Source organism: Rhea pennata, chromosome 2, assembly GCF_028389875.1.
Source record: "Rhea pennata isolate bPtePen1 chromosome 2, bPtePen1.pri, whole genome shotgun sequence".
Lineage (NCBI taxonomy): Eukaryota > Metazoa > Chordata > Aves > Rheiformes > Rheidae > Rhea > Rhea pennata.
Window position 1 is genome coordinate 4,545,160 of NC_084664.1, and position 15,006 is coordinate 4,560,165.

Sequence of the window (15,006 nt, forward strand, 5' to 3'; positions counted from 1 at the left end):
AGCCATTTAGTTGATGTTTGTGTTCACAGATGCTGAGCACAGCAAGGGCAGAGAGCAAAGGGAGGACAGCTGAGTTAATGCACAAGATGGGAACCCATAAGTTGTCCCTCCACTTTTAATTTCAATTGTTTTCTGTACAGTTCTTTCAGCTGGAAGAAATATCAGTGCAGAAGACCAGGTCTCTAAACAGGACCAGAGAACCTACTACTACTTTTGTTACTTTTTGTGTCATACGGATACCTTGGAGTATTGTAGAAAAACAAATCACAAAGGCTGATCTTGTCCTAGACTCAAGTTTCATACATTTGACTTCAGGTGTGACCTGAAACAAAAGAAAGTGTAGTTGCCTTAGCTACAGAAGTTACTGTAGTTAAGCTGATGTGCAAGAATTTTTTAAGTCACAGTTACTTGCACATGTGCTTTAGCCTCTGTATATTCCCTAACACTTCATCCCATTTTGTGTCCTACAGCCCCTCTGAGGAGAAATAAATCCTCAGTGAATTTACATATGAAATTACCTATGGAATTTTGCACAGAGAGGTAGTCAAAAGGAGGAAGAGGTAGTGTTATGTTCCTTCTCGCTCTTGTATAAACAGGAGTTTACTTACTGGCTACAAGGCAGGTCTTCCTTCTCCCAGCTGTGTCCGACCAGCAGGGGAGTTATTTCCTGCATTATACTTTCTTGGAAAGGAAATAAACTAAGAGCATATTTCTCCAGTACCTGTCATCTTTAATAGGTCTTACTGTTTCAGATGAACAACAAAAAAATCCAAAATATTGACAATTTTCACTTCTCACAAGTGAAAAGTAGCTTTTCTGAAGCAAGTGGAAACTGAGAGGGATCAGCACATCGTAAATATGACCATCAACCTATGGGCAGTTACCAGCTCTTCTGAGAGTTTCAGAAACCAACTTCTCCAAATAGTGCTTGATAATCAAATTTAAGGGTCAGATTCATCCATGGAGAATAGAACTCCATTCCAATAACAGGAGAAACTATGGGGGAGAAACTGTTTTTTTCTCCTTCTCTCCTTGCTTATGGCACTTTTGGGCAGAGAAAGAATCAGGAAGCACTTTTGCAATAGAAAACCCCCAGATCTCAAACACACAGGAGCATCCCTGATGCTGAAATGAACTGCCTGAAGTACATGTTTTCCAGCCCAAAAAGTGGGACAGATGCCTCTCCTTTTCTATCACACACCTACTGCATTTTTTCTGCAGTTCTCTGAAGTTTTACCAATTAAAGTCATAGTACAAGCAGTTTGGACAAGATTCAGAAAATGGACCTTGATTTCCAATTAATTTCTTTGTCATTCTTTGCCCTTCTCTTGGCCACCTGCAGCTCCTGATGCAGTCAGTGGAAAATGAGACAGGATATTAAACTATTAATTTTTACTTTGCTTGCTGCCTCAGTTTCTTATCTCAGCAATAGCACAGCTATTCCTTATCAAGATTACAGCCACCACAATGCTAAATCCTTCAAAGGTCTTCAGATCACGTGAGACAGTGGTAAAAATTATTGCTGAGATGGTGAAAGGGATAGAGCAATTGCTATTACAGAACAGAAAAATGATGCACTTGGTCTTATGTCCAGTCCTTGACATCTACTGCCAGCTGGACCAGAAGAAGGCTTAAACCCTATCAAGACCTTCCCAGGCACATTTTCATTTTTTTGATTAGTCTTACCGATGCACCTTAGTGTAGTACCTCGTGTAAGGAAGCCAACTCCTGACCTTAGATAACCACCAATTCTTGTACATGCCCATGGATGGATTCATTGTCCTTATAATGTCTCTCTAAGTTAATTGCAATATTACATTTAAAATAAGCTTTTGAATTAATATTAGTTGAATACCATGCTCGCATAACAGAATAAGTTTAGAAAACAGCAGTTCAATGTGCACATGTTAACCCAGACTGACACTCACCAGGTGAAGAGTCATTGAGAGGGTTCAGGGCAGCTGCCCTTCGTATCTTCTCCAGACAAGTCTCTTGCTCCTTTTTAATGATGCAGTTGGAGTGTGTTGCTGTGACCTGATGAAGAAAGAACAATTGCAAATTTAAAATAGCTGGGGAGTTTGTGAGGAAATATTTGAGGTCCTGAAAGAAAGAAAGAAAAAAGAAAAAAAAAAAAAAGCAGTAAAACATCCTGTGGAATTACAATGCTCATAAGGTTTTTTATATTGCTCTACCTGTAAAAGTGTAATTTCTAGTATGTTTGTTTTCTCTTATTATAGCTCTTCCTTGTATACAGCTGAAAGGAAAGATCTCTAAATAAGAAAATCATTCAAAGGGGAATCAGAAATAAATTGAGACTCAGTTTGAACTTCCACCAGTTTCTAATGAATCTTAGGCATTACTTTAACCTCACTCAGGACTCAAGGCTAAATTCAAAGCTTTTTCTCTCAGTCTTTTACCCTGTCCACTCCTTAATGGTTCCTTCCTGCTTTCCTCCCAGTGAATACAAGGAAGCTTTCTTGCCAAAAGAGAATGCAATGCCAATTAAACTAAGATGACTTGATCCAAATCTCTTTCTTTTTTATCTTTACAGCTTTCAGCTGGTCCACTATAAGAAAAAAAGTGAAGAAAAAGAAAAGTTAAAAGAAAAATGTGTGTGTAAGAGGAATGTTGTGGCCAACAGAACGCAAGCAATCTCAAAGAAACAAGATAAGAATGGGACCTGTTCCCAGAAATCAATACAAGGTTTTATTACTGCTGCAGTGAATGTCTAGAGGATATAAGTTTAAGGGAAATCCAGTCTCAGATTTCACTAGATCAATTTAAAGTGACAATGCAAAGATTCAAATCCTACTCTGTGGAAAACACCAAGAAAATCAATGCACTTGTTGAAGTGGGATAGGTCATCCTTACTCACCGCAAGTGATCTTCCCCTGTTGCACATTTCCCATACTCAGTAAAGAGTGAAGATCTCTCTTGTTGAGGATCATCACTCTTGAGGATGGTGAACTACAGCGGCAGCAGAGTACCTGCCAAGTGGCCTTTCCTTTGCCTCACTTGTTAAGTGTGAGCAAACAAATAGAATAAGCAATAACTTAACTCAATCTACTAATATGTTAGGTTATTTTGGGAGCTTCATCCACATAGGTCAACTTTACTTCCCAGGAAGAGCGACAGTCTCTAGCAGATGATTGGGGGAATAGTTTGGGTCGCTAATGCACTGACCTGCCACGAGACTCAGATCCCAAGGCACACATCATCCTGCTTTGGTGATGCTTGTGTTGTACATGCCAGGAGGGATGGAGACATTTGCACATGTTTGACATTATGACAGCTATGAGCTGCCGTCTCTAATTGTATTTCAAAGACAGAGAGATGAATTCTGAATGAGCAGGTCCAGGAAAACTTCACTCTCCATCTACAGGAACCAATAATGTTCCACAGTTTCATCTCAAAGATCCAGAGCCATTTTCAAATGCTGCTCTTCCCAGGAATAAGTTTCAGTCATTTTCTCGGTGGGATACATCAGGCATAACCATATTAGGTTTATTTTTCTTCAAAACAAAGCATGTTCTGCACAAAGGGCTCTCAAGGGCTTGGAAAATATATGTTGTCACAAATCTCTGGGATCTCCTAAGAACATAAAGGCTTTTACTACATCATCCCCTAAATCTCACAGAAGACTGGGAAAATTGTGTTGGCCAACATTCAAATTCTGACAATCTCTTAAAAAAAAAAAAAAAAAAAAAAAAAAAAAAAAAAAGGAGAGAGAGAGAGAAATAGCAAATAAATAAGGTTTCTGCTGCAAATACTGGCTTACTCTTCACAGTTGTCCAGGCTGAAAAGAGGTGGTCTCTGGGCACTGTCTGCTTACGAACATAGCAGTTTCTATTTTTTTTCCAGCATGTGTAGATTACGAGAGTTGTCCTTTTATATTTGCCACGTCTAAGTAGGCAGGTTAAAAATAAACAAGATAAAATATTATGCTTATTATTTACTTGTGACACTTTTTGAAACTTGTTATTGTGGGTGTTAGATGCTTATAGGACTTTTATGGATATAAAGTCCATCAAAGGATGTTCCCCTTTCCCAAGGATATTTCACACCCAGGACTTGCCTGACCATGAAAAGAGTCCAAGCTCAGATTTCATGAGGATATGAGGCAAGGACAGACAGGAAACAGTAGCCTCAGCAATGGAGAAATGACTAGGAGCTACCTGCCTTCTTCAACATCTTATCTGAGAAAACCACAGCCAGGTTTGGATTGTTTAGAGAAAAAAGGAGTTCTCTGTTGAATGCAGAGCTGTATTAAAGTTGCCATGCTTTCCTAAAAGGATCCATGTTTCAAATATTTCTCCACTTGCTAGGGACTAAGCACAGAGCTTGTGCCTTTAACTGAGCACAGCTCCAATGCAAGTGTAAGCATGAGCTTTCATGGCCTCTTGATTTTGTTTCTTTTGCCTCAAAGACATTTGCAATTTCCTGAATTCAGTAGAAACTGAATTCAGTAGAGTCTGGTTTCAGTTTTCCAGAAGATATCAGTGATACGTGCAGTTAAAGAATACTTTGACATATACCAGAAAAATCAAGAAATTAGGTGAAAATTGCATGAAATTCACATATTTTTGGTTATTATTACTCCCAAAGGAGTGAAGGAGCTTGACTCACAACAATTTTGAAAAGCTAACATTTATATAGATAACACAAAATCAATAAAAAGAGAGTCAGTCCTAAGGCACAGGAGCCCTGCACTTAAAAACACTGAAGAATAAAATTCTGACAAACATATTCAGATGAATGATTTAAAATGATAAATGCAATCAACGTTTTTTTTTCAGCTGTGAGAGTATAAGAAAAGAGAAAAGCAGCTAGTAAAGGCATTCTAAATGCACAACGGATTGACAGCTTTTCTTTTTCTTCATTTATTTTTATTAAGGTGGCTATTTTAGAAATAAACTGACGTGCTGTGCATAGCTTATAGCAGCTAACTTTTTGTGGTTCCCTTGGCATTACAGCAATAGTAGGTTTACAACCTAAGTATACTCTCTCACGCATAGTCTCAAGGTGCTGCTTTACTGTGAACTGTTCCATTAAGAAAGCCATTGCTAGTCCATAAACCCGAGCAGAGCAGGGTTAATGCACCTGTGCTGCTTCCAGACCTGACCTGGCTAGACATGTAAATTAGATTAACAAATTTAAGAGTCACTAGTTCAAGCAAGATGTTGCTCAGAGCTACAGATCTTCCAGGGAAGAAATTAGATGGGGAGCACATTCCCCTGTCAGGATGTCCTGGACACTGCATGATATCTGCAGTGGCAAAAGGCACCTAAATTTCAGCACTTGAGTCATTTCTTCAGTCACATTAAGTGGACACAGATCCCTTCAGGGTAAAAACAGGGTATTCTTTATAAATGAGAACGTTACCCCTGTGTCACAGTCGCAGAGACTTGAGCATAGGAAGAGATGGTTGGGTGGCTGGAAGGATTTGAAAGATTCTTTGACACATCAAAGCTGTGAACTGAAACAAGTCTCGGTGTTAGCCAAACAAATTTGGGTCATCCTGTAGGCCAACAGTAAAAAAATGCAAATCCCCCAAAACCCAGACAGGAAACCTAAGCCTTTTTGACTACATATAGTCATTAAAAATATATATTGTTCTTTTCATTTTACTCTCTCTAAGAAAATTCAGAATCGATTATAAACATATTTGACTCCATGAGTTAACTCAGTGAAACTGCAGAAATGAGAAAAGTTACCAATACTCTTGAGAAACTCCAGGATCAGACTATTTTGTTTAGAAGAAAGAGCCCAGATGTGATAGCAAATAGTGCAATCCTTTGGCATTTTCATTTCTACAAAGACCTGATCAAATATAGCATTTCAATAACATTAGTTATTCTTTCATCTTTCATGTTTCCATGTTCTACCTGAAATGGCCTTATTCAGAGTTCTGCAAAATGAATATTTCCATTCCATTCAGGATGTGTCTGTTCAGGCACCATGTTAATAAAGAAAAGCACAAAGAAATACAGACAGGGGAAAATCAAACAAAAACCCTTTACTAAATCCTTCATGGACCATCTTCTGCATTGATATAAGATACAAAGTTAAACAGATTTTGATTCATCTGTTGTCTCTGATGTGTCTCTAAGTGTTGTCCCTAAAGTAATGTGAGAGAAGAGTTTAATCCACTAGATCTATCAGATCACCCACTTTGTACTGAACTACACTTGTTACTAATTCCATTATGACTATCAGTTTTAAAAAGGTAGCACAAAAAAAAAAAAAAAATATATATATATATATACACATACCCACTATGTGGGGATTACAGAAAGCCTACTTTGCAATGGGAACAATATTACTGGATTTTATCCCTATTCCTACCAACAGTGATTCAACAGGTCAAATCAGGGCCAAGGCTTGCAAATCATCATGTTAAAAATATAGGTGCTTGGGAAGGAGCTCTGATTACCTGGATTTTTTCAGAATCGATTTACATCATTACTGGGCCACACAGCCCTGGCTTGCCATTACATAAGTTGTTGTCTCCAGGAAGGTCTTACGCTGTTATTTGATTGCGTTTTTGTATGCCTGTCTAAATGGCACCCAAACTACTGTAATTTCAAAGCACTTCAGATTAAATGAAAGGGTAAAGCGATTAGAAACGTATTCAAGCCAAGGCACAATTGTACAGTCTGTAGTATAGTTTTGACATTATGCTTTAAGCAAATTCAACACAAAAAGATAGAGCGAGCTGCCAAAATAGGGCACTGATGCTTTTCAAGCTGGCTTACATAAATTTAAGATATGGTTACGGTCTAATACTGAATGGCTCCCTGAGAGATGCATGTCTCACAGCTGATTAGAAAATAGCTGCAGCACAATCAGCAATTCCCTTCACTTGATGGATACCTTCTGAAGTGGCAGATCAGGACAAAAGATGTGTTGTACAACATGGGACATGAGCCATTTCTGAATTTGCCTTAACCGGCTTTTCAGCCAGCAGTAAAACCTCTCTCTGGGCATGATGAGGCATTCTCCATACAGTTTCTGACTTCTGCAGGAGCTGACATCTTGAGTTAAACCAACATGTTCCTTTTTCCTGTCTCTAACAGCAGGCAATCCCAAATGATGTCTCGTGAAGCCTTTTACTGGAGGGGAAGAACCACTCACTGGAAAAGTTTTTAGAAATCCTGTTAGACCCAATGTACTTGAGGTAAATTTTCAAAGTTCAATAGCCAATTCTGCTTGCAACTATATTATGTAAAATTAATTTCTCCTGTTGTTCCTCAGACTTTCTTCTCCAAAGATTCAACTTCTAAAAGTTCAGTTCCCAATAACACATGCTTGATATCTTCCTCCCTCATTCCTTGGAGGTCAGCCCAGGCTTGGAAAGCTGACAGTCACCTGCCAACATTGTAATTCCCATTGATTTTCAAAAGTAATCAATAACAATGGGATTTAATCAGGGTCTAGCCCTTTATAAATCTGACTGAACCCTTCATAGGAAGATTCTCACCTCTTCTTGAGCAAACATGAGTGGAACGAGCTAACTGCAGGCTATCAGAGGTACAAGCCTTGTGCAGACCACCACAAATTGTTCCCAAGACATTCTCCGAGTTTTGGTACAGGCCATGGCAGAGCAGTACTAGAACATGGCTCATATTCTAGGTAGAGCCATCAGCCGCAGAGCAATCCCATATAGATACAAACTTTATCCAAACCTCCTTAAGAGTCTGTCTTAACAAGCATAAACACATTTAATGGGAGTTGCATGAAAATAAAGTATACGTAAATTAGTGAAATTTGTATTTGGCAGGGGAAATAAATAATGAGTTTTCTTTCTCTGGGTTCTGTGGTTACACTGCTTCAGCCCCACATAGCCGTGTTTTATGCAGATTCAGCAGAAGAATTCAGCAGAAGAGTTCAGATGGATCAATACATGGAAATGACTGGAGTGAAAGTTGGAGGGTTGGCTTAATGTTTGTTAATGCATTGTGTCCTGCTGAGAAATGAGAACATTTAAAGAAATCTGGGATAAAGTGTTCAGAGTCAGATGGACATCTGCAAATGTGGAATAGAAAGAGATGACCTCTTTAATCTCTGACCCTTCTAGGACACACTGCTCGCCTGACCTGGGGATCATTACAATAGAGTAACCAGTTAGGTAACAATATTATTGTTTGTCCAGCTCCCAGATTTGCTGTGCTAAATCAGTCCCTCATCCTGGCAGGAAGGCTGGTCTCTTTTGGAGCCTAAAGGCTCCTAGCTGAACTCTGAATGAGGAGTTTTTTTTGCTTCCAGCTGGTCCATTAGAAGGATTCTGGCCAACGTCCTGCCACATACTTAGAGATTCCCTTTCTGAGAGAATAGCAACAGACAGAAGGGCTTGTTCCTTCTCCTGTTCCCTTCAGAGGATTCTTGGGAGAAGCATACCTTTTACATCACTCTTCAGACAGTACTGGTAAAACAGAAATATTTCCTATTAAAAATAGCCTTTGACGGCTGCATTTGGTGACAGAGCAATCCAAAACCAGGAGGGCATAAAAAATATACTAAAGTTATGCTAACTTTTTTCTTTGTTGTCCCGATTTTGTGTTTAGAGCTCCAGGCTCTCATACACCTCTGCCTTCATCTGGTGAGCACAAGTTCACGATAATCCCAAACTACTGTCTAGCTACCTATATGACATTTACTTTCTAGACAGAATCATATAATCACAGGATAATTCAGGTTGGAAGGGACCTCAGGGGGTCTCTACTCCAACCTACTGCTCAAAGCAGGGTCAGCAATGGGGTCAGAATGGATTGCTCAGGGCACTGAAAGCCTCCAAGGATGAAGACTGTCCAATTGCTCTGGGTAGCTTGCTTCAGTGTTTAACTGTCCCCATGGGAAAAGAGTTTCTTCTTATATCCAGTCTGATCCTCTCTTATTTCAGCCTATATCCATAGTCTCTTATCCTCCTGCAATGTACTTTGAAGAGCCTGGCTCCATCTTCTTGATGACCTTCTCGTATCTTTTGGAATGCTGCTGTTAGGTCCCTCCAAAAGCCTTTCCCTCTTCAAGCTAAACAAGCCCAGTTTCCTTAGCCTGTCCTCATAAGCTGTCTTAGTGGCTTTCCACCGAACTTGTTTCAGCTGATTATCATCTTTTTTGTAGTGAGAGATCTAAGCCTGGATGTAAAAGATGTAGTCTAGTAAGTGCTGAGTAGAGGGGAATAATCCCTTACGCTGATATACTAGCTATTGTCTTGTTAATACAGCCCAGGACATTACTGGCCTTCCTCTGACTTCCTCAGGATCTACACAGCTTCCTATTCCGTAACGTGTCCCAGAATCAAGGCAACCAAGTAGCTGAAGGGATTATCACAGTGAGGAACTCTTGATGAGTTTCACTTGGCTAAGGCAGAGGGAATCTCTGCTAGTGTAAGGCTTCTTTCACTGTGGGGACATTGGGAAACAGAGAGGCTTTTAGGAGTTCTTCACTTGTCATGCTGCCAGATGTCACATTCATTTGAAAGGCAAGTTATTGTTATTACTCATTATTATTTGCCCATTTATACTTCATTACATTTAAACAAAAGCCCGAGGAGAAAAGATCTTAGACAGGAAATTTGTTTTGTACAGGCTCCCAGCAAGTTCAATAGAAGGCTCATCTGAGTCACACTTGGAAAAGAGATGCATGATGAACAGCTACAGGAGGCTGCAGAAACCTTCTCCACATGTGCACTTATACCCTACCCAAAGGAGAAAGCTTTAATTAATCCACTAATTAAATTAAAACTATTTGCCCTCGACTATCACGCACATTCCTTCCTTTTACTGCTCCCTACAAACAGTTCCAACAAGTGCATCTTGCTGTAGCTCTCACTAATATTCCCCAAAGGGGCTTTGAGAGCGGGGAGAACACTGAAGAACAGAGGCAAAAAGCTCATTACAACAGTGGTAATGTGAAGTACTCGAGCTCATTCTCAAATTCACTCCTTCTTTCATCACTAAGAGATGCTGATTCAGATGTTGTGCCAAAGTGTGTGTGTCGGGGGTGAATAAAAGAACAAAGAAAAAACTCAAATCCCACAGGGAATCAAACCTTTACACAAAAGCTTGCACCTAGACTAGCTTTCTTGGTAAGCCCTTCTGCGTTCCTTTCTCTGGAGGGTTTCTCTGCTGTTCCACCGCACTCAAGGGGGGGAGTAAAGTACCTATTCAAGAAGGAAATGAAAGAGCAGAGTGAATGGTGTGTCAGAGCACCAATACAGTGAAATGAGCCAGCATGGAGCTGAGCAGAGGGTATTAGGAAGGAAGAGAAACAGTATAGGAAAACCTCCTAATGATGAACAGCAGGACCATACGCAGGAAAAGCAACATCACTAGCAACACTTTACCATTTCTCAGGGAAAGAGAAGAGTCAGCTTAAGAGGCTTTTGCGGACAAATAAGGAAGAAACATGAAGATGGGGTTTTGGTTGCTCTTGGGCTGTAAGCACTTCCATGAAGGAATGCACAGTAGCGGCTGCAGAAGACTGCTTGCCGAGTTGTGGGACATGAGCTGCCTTGTTCCTTTGCAGTCCCAAGTTATGACTGTGAAGAATATGATATAATTATGCTTTCCTATGCTGCTGCTACTTTCACACCCATTTAGCATTGATGAGGTTCAAAGATAGTTACTAGCAATCCAGAATGTTGCACTGATCAGTTGAGGGGCAGAGGTGTCACTCAGGAATAATGAAAGTTTTTACTCTGTTTACAAGCGTCAGTAATGAAATACTATGCTGTATTAGAATTAAAGTTTTCAAGGGTAATGAAATTTGCTCCTTGAAAAAAATATATTTAGATATATGAATATATCCCTGTTGGATCAGGATGAAAAAAATATTGAAACCAAGTTTTTTACATGACAGAAAATTCCAAATTTTGCCGGTATAAAGTTATCAACCACTACAAGCCCTCAGTCTGGATTTATATCACAGGGAATGCAATTACAGAGATGAATCAGATGACATAATATAACAAGAATACTACTGCCATGATTGCCTAAATGATCACTACCTTATCTCCATATTTACAACTGCTTCATTGCTATGCTAATGAGAAGCATCAGAAGATCACAGCCAGTGAATGGTTTGGGCATTCGACACTGATGAATATTTCCGGCCTAAAAGTTACCTGGATGAAAAACTTGGTATGGAAACAGACTTGCAACAACAGTGCTTGTTTCTTGCTAGTGACTAAAATGAGATCCCAGGGTGACTTGTGCAGTTGTAGGCTTTGTACTACAGCTGCTGCAAACTTTATGAGGTGAATCTCATACCTACTTTTCTTGTTGGAAGCTGTTATTTATATGTTGCTTTTCTGCCTTCAACATCTCAGATTTTCATTGGCCATTTGAAGTATTAGTATCTCAACAAGCACTGGATTTAATCATGCCTGACCACCACGAGGTCTTCGACAGATACGTTTAAATTTAATTCTCAGAAAACATAATCTCTGGTGATGTGCCATTATATCATGACGGAGACTTACTAACTTCTGGGTAGGCAAACCATTGCCAAGGGCATGACTAGCTCCACCAGCACAGTTCCCTGCACCGACGCAGCAGCCAGTAGTCAGTATGTTTGTGATGCAAGGTAATTTAGCCACACGCAAAATTTCTGTCTTAAGCATTTGTAAGCTTAAAAATGATACACGTTTAAAGATGTCCTAGACATCACTGAAAGTAAGCAGTCACATTACCTGTTGTGTAGTATTTACCTTGTTTAAGTAAAGGACCTGGCTCTTCAACTAATGTATATTGATAAATAATGCTTTGCGCTGGGAGGGGTGCATTTGTGTTTAATCCCATTAGCTATATTTTCAGAACCTGAGAACAAGAGCTCATGCCTTGTGACCCAAATGCAACTCGAGTGAGCCCCAATCAAACACATGGTAACGGTGTGATATTGGACCTCAATTCCTGGTTCCTGATATTACAACAGAACAGTAAAAAACATGGCTTTCACATATCCCACTAAACAGAAGCATATGCCCAGACTCACTATCTGTTGTGGCTTATGTACGAGCCACAATAAAAACACAGTAGGCAGACAGCAATAATGGGGATTTTCAAAGGCGCTTAAGTGATACAAGAACACAATCCCACCAGCGTGTAGTTGGTTCTGTATTCCCCACAAAGAAAAAAGAAATCCACCCAATTCCTTTCTTTAATCACAGGAACTGAACTCCAAACATCTTAGACGAGGTTGTGTGATGCATAGTGGCATTTTATTTGTATATACTAAAAAAAACAAAACAAAAAACAAACAAAAAAAAAAAACCCGACCCATCAATCTAATCAATCTAAATTCTTTTCTGAGGAGCTGGGAGCAACAACACTATGTAAAGGGAGCAGAAAGATGGACTAGCAATGGGGGATGAAATGTCCTGGCCAGTCCCACACCACACACTAGGCAGCGTACACTGTATGCTACACAATAGCACTGGAACAGCTATAACCTTCTAACCCTCAATAAATCCTGTCCTCTAGACACCAGCCCTAAAACCTCCTGTTTTATTCTTTTTTTCTAACATGCTGTGTTATGCCCTACTTGTGAGATGTTCTTATAAAATGTTACCTGCGACTCCCCCATATTACATGAGCAGATCCCCAAGCAGGCTTCAAATAGTTCTGATATATGATGTGTAACAAAACACAGTATGAAGTTACTAAAAAAAAAAAAAAAAAACTCGAAGTGCCAGGTGCACTCATCTCAGTTTCCTATTTTGCTCTTTTATCATTACAGGATATGATTTATTTCAAGGAGGGACAATATGCAGGGACAGAGATGGTCGTCTTCTAAGAGCAGATCTCCCCTTCAAAGGGTGACTTTATTCCAAAAAAAAAAAAAAAAAAAAAATCTACAGGACTTGGATCCTTTCCAGACTCTGACAACTAAGCCACAGGTCTCGCTTGCGGAATCCTGTCTTGACCCAGATTCTGCTTCAGCATTTTCTGCTCTTCCACTGTAAAGAAATTTGCTCAGATAGCTGAAGCAAGACCTTACCAGATAAGGACAGAATCTGGAGGCATTTTGTTTCCCCCATGGTACATCTCATGCTGAGTTCAGCCCCAATGAAATGCAGCAGACACCTAAAGTGTTAAGCTAGCCACTCTGGCTGGCAGGTACAAGGACATTTTTAATGCAGAACACTGTGGCACAGGAGCTCTCTCCAAGGGTAACAGATGCTTCAGCTGTCCCGTTTGCAGCTGACTGCAATGCACAGACATTTAGGACTCAGAATCTTTTGCATATGTAAGCAAGATACAAATTTTCAGTGTCAAAAAAAAAAAAAAAAAAAAAAAACAACAACAAAAAAAAACAAAAAAAAAAAAAAAAACAAAAAAAACCCCAAACCTTTAAAGCCCAAGTGTGCACAGTTACTACTATGCACTAAAGAAGATATGTTGGTCAATTTTTTTTAATCCTCTCTTCCCAAACACTGTTTGCTAAATCAATGGAAGCTTCAGTACACTGGCATCCCAGAGAAAGAGGGGAGGATTCTGCTGGAATATTTATGTATGCCACCTTTAATAGTGTTCTTATATATTGAGCAAGAGAGCCTACCTTTATATTTCTGGACTTGAAAATGCTGATTTTCTCCGTGACTCTGACTTCATCATAGCCTCACTGATACTGGTTTCTGAAATATTCAGCCTTCTAGATCCCCACAGTCCTGATGTACTAGGCACATCCCAACAGTGCTAGGCAAATCTCACATATTAAGTTAACATTACTAGCTGGTGTAAGAGCCTCACGATACCTGCAGATGACCACAGGCGAGAGAGCTTGGTTTGCCTGCCTGCCAGGAGTTCGTGGCTATCACTTTTCCTTGCTGGTTGCTCTTAGTAACGGAAGCATCTCAGAGGAGGGTGATGCTCAGGTTCAGATGGATACCGTAGTGTGAAAGCCTGTCCAGAACTTGTAGTGACTAGCATTTCTCAGATGTTAACCTTATTACCTTCATTTCCAACTCCTTAATCTTATCTTCTCCTCCCAAAAAGTTCATTTCTCCTCTGCTAATGTATTGCCAGTCATAGAGAGAAATCTCAGTCCCATGGTGTATCCTATTTTCAGTTCTCAGTGACTCCAGCCCCTTAATGCCACTCCTATATCCTTACAGGTGCAGTGGTACAAAGCTTTTTTTCCAAGGGTAAATGTTCTAGAGACACACATAAACCCAGTTATTTCTGAACTGCAATGTGGTTTGTATGGAAGAGATGTACCTCTGAAACCCTTGAAGTGGTAGCATTAAATTGCTCAGCATCCAAGGGCCTCCAGTTGTAAGCCATGCTATGTGGTAGGAGCTGACCTCCATACATGACCTGCCCCTCGTCCACAACAAGCTATTTTGGCTTGTGTTATCAGGGAGAGAGGAAAAATCCATAGACACAAAAGGGAAAAAAAGTTTGGATTTCCATCTTTGTTTCCTGTTATTAAGTAACTGCAGATTTAACGATCTGTCTTAACCACTAGTTAACAGTGAGAGAACAAAAGCAGACTCAGCCTTACTTCTGGTCTCCATCTACTCGTTTGACTCACAGAAAAATCCCTAAGAAATTTCCAATGTAGGGTGTAAACACGATTGAATAATTAGAACAAATAAACTCCTGTGGAGCTGGGTCCACAGAATAAGTAGGTCAACTCAAAGATGAAGGCAAATATACTAGAGGCTTTATGTTAATGTTAGTTAACTCTGGTGACAGAGCTTCCTTTGCAGTGCCCTTCAGTGTGCACTGACTATCCCCATTTCTGGTTTTCCAGAAATCCCAGCGCTGCCTTTGCTGCCATGCCATGTACTCTCAGTCCACCACAAGGATGCCACTGCAGACAAACTTCTGGTTCCAAGTATATAGATTTTATGGGTGGGGAAAAAAAAAAAAAAAAAAAAAAAAAAGAAGTTAGATAGCAGGTGAAGTACAAAGAAGTATAAAAGACTGCAAAAAGCAAAAGAATGGGACACATATATTGCATTGATGAGATAATGTCATCATGCTTCACTTGGACATGACT

At 39.8% G+C, this 15,006-nt stretch overlaps 1 protein-coding gene across 7 annotated transcripts in view; it reads right to left on the reverse strand.

Annotated features, from left to right (window-relative positions):
- Positions 1 to 15,006, reverse strand: part of ADCYAP1R1 (ADCYAP receptor type I) — a 130,592-nt gene that overhangs the window by 74,418 nt on the left and 41,168 nt on the right. For all 7 annotated transcript variants that reach the window (XM_062568749.1, XM_062568748.1, XM_062568747.1 and 4 more), the window contains one exon: positions 1,929 to 2,034. In XM_062568749.1, the coding sequence (XP_062424733.1) occupies positions 1,929 to 2,034 (106 nt within the window). The remainder of the gene's footprint in view (positions 1 to 1,928; positions 2,035 to 15,006) is intronic.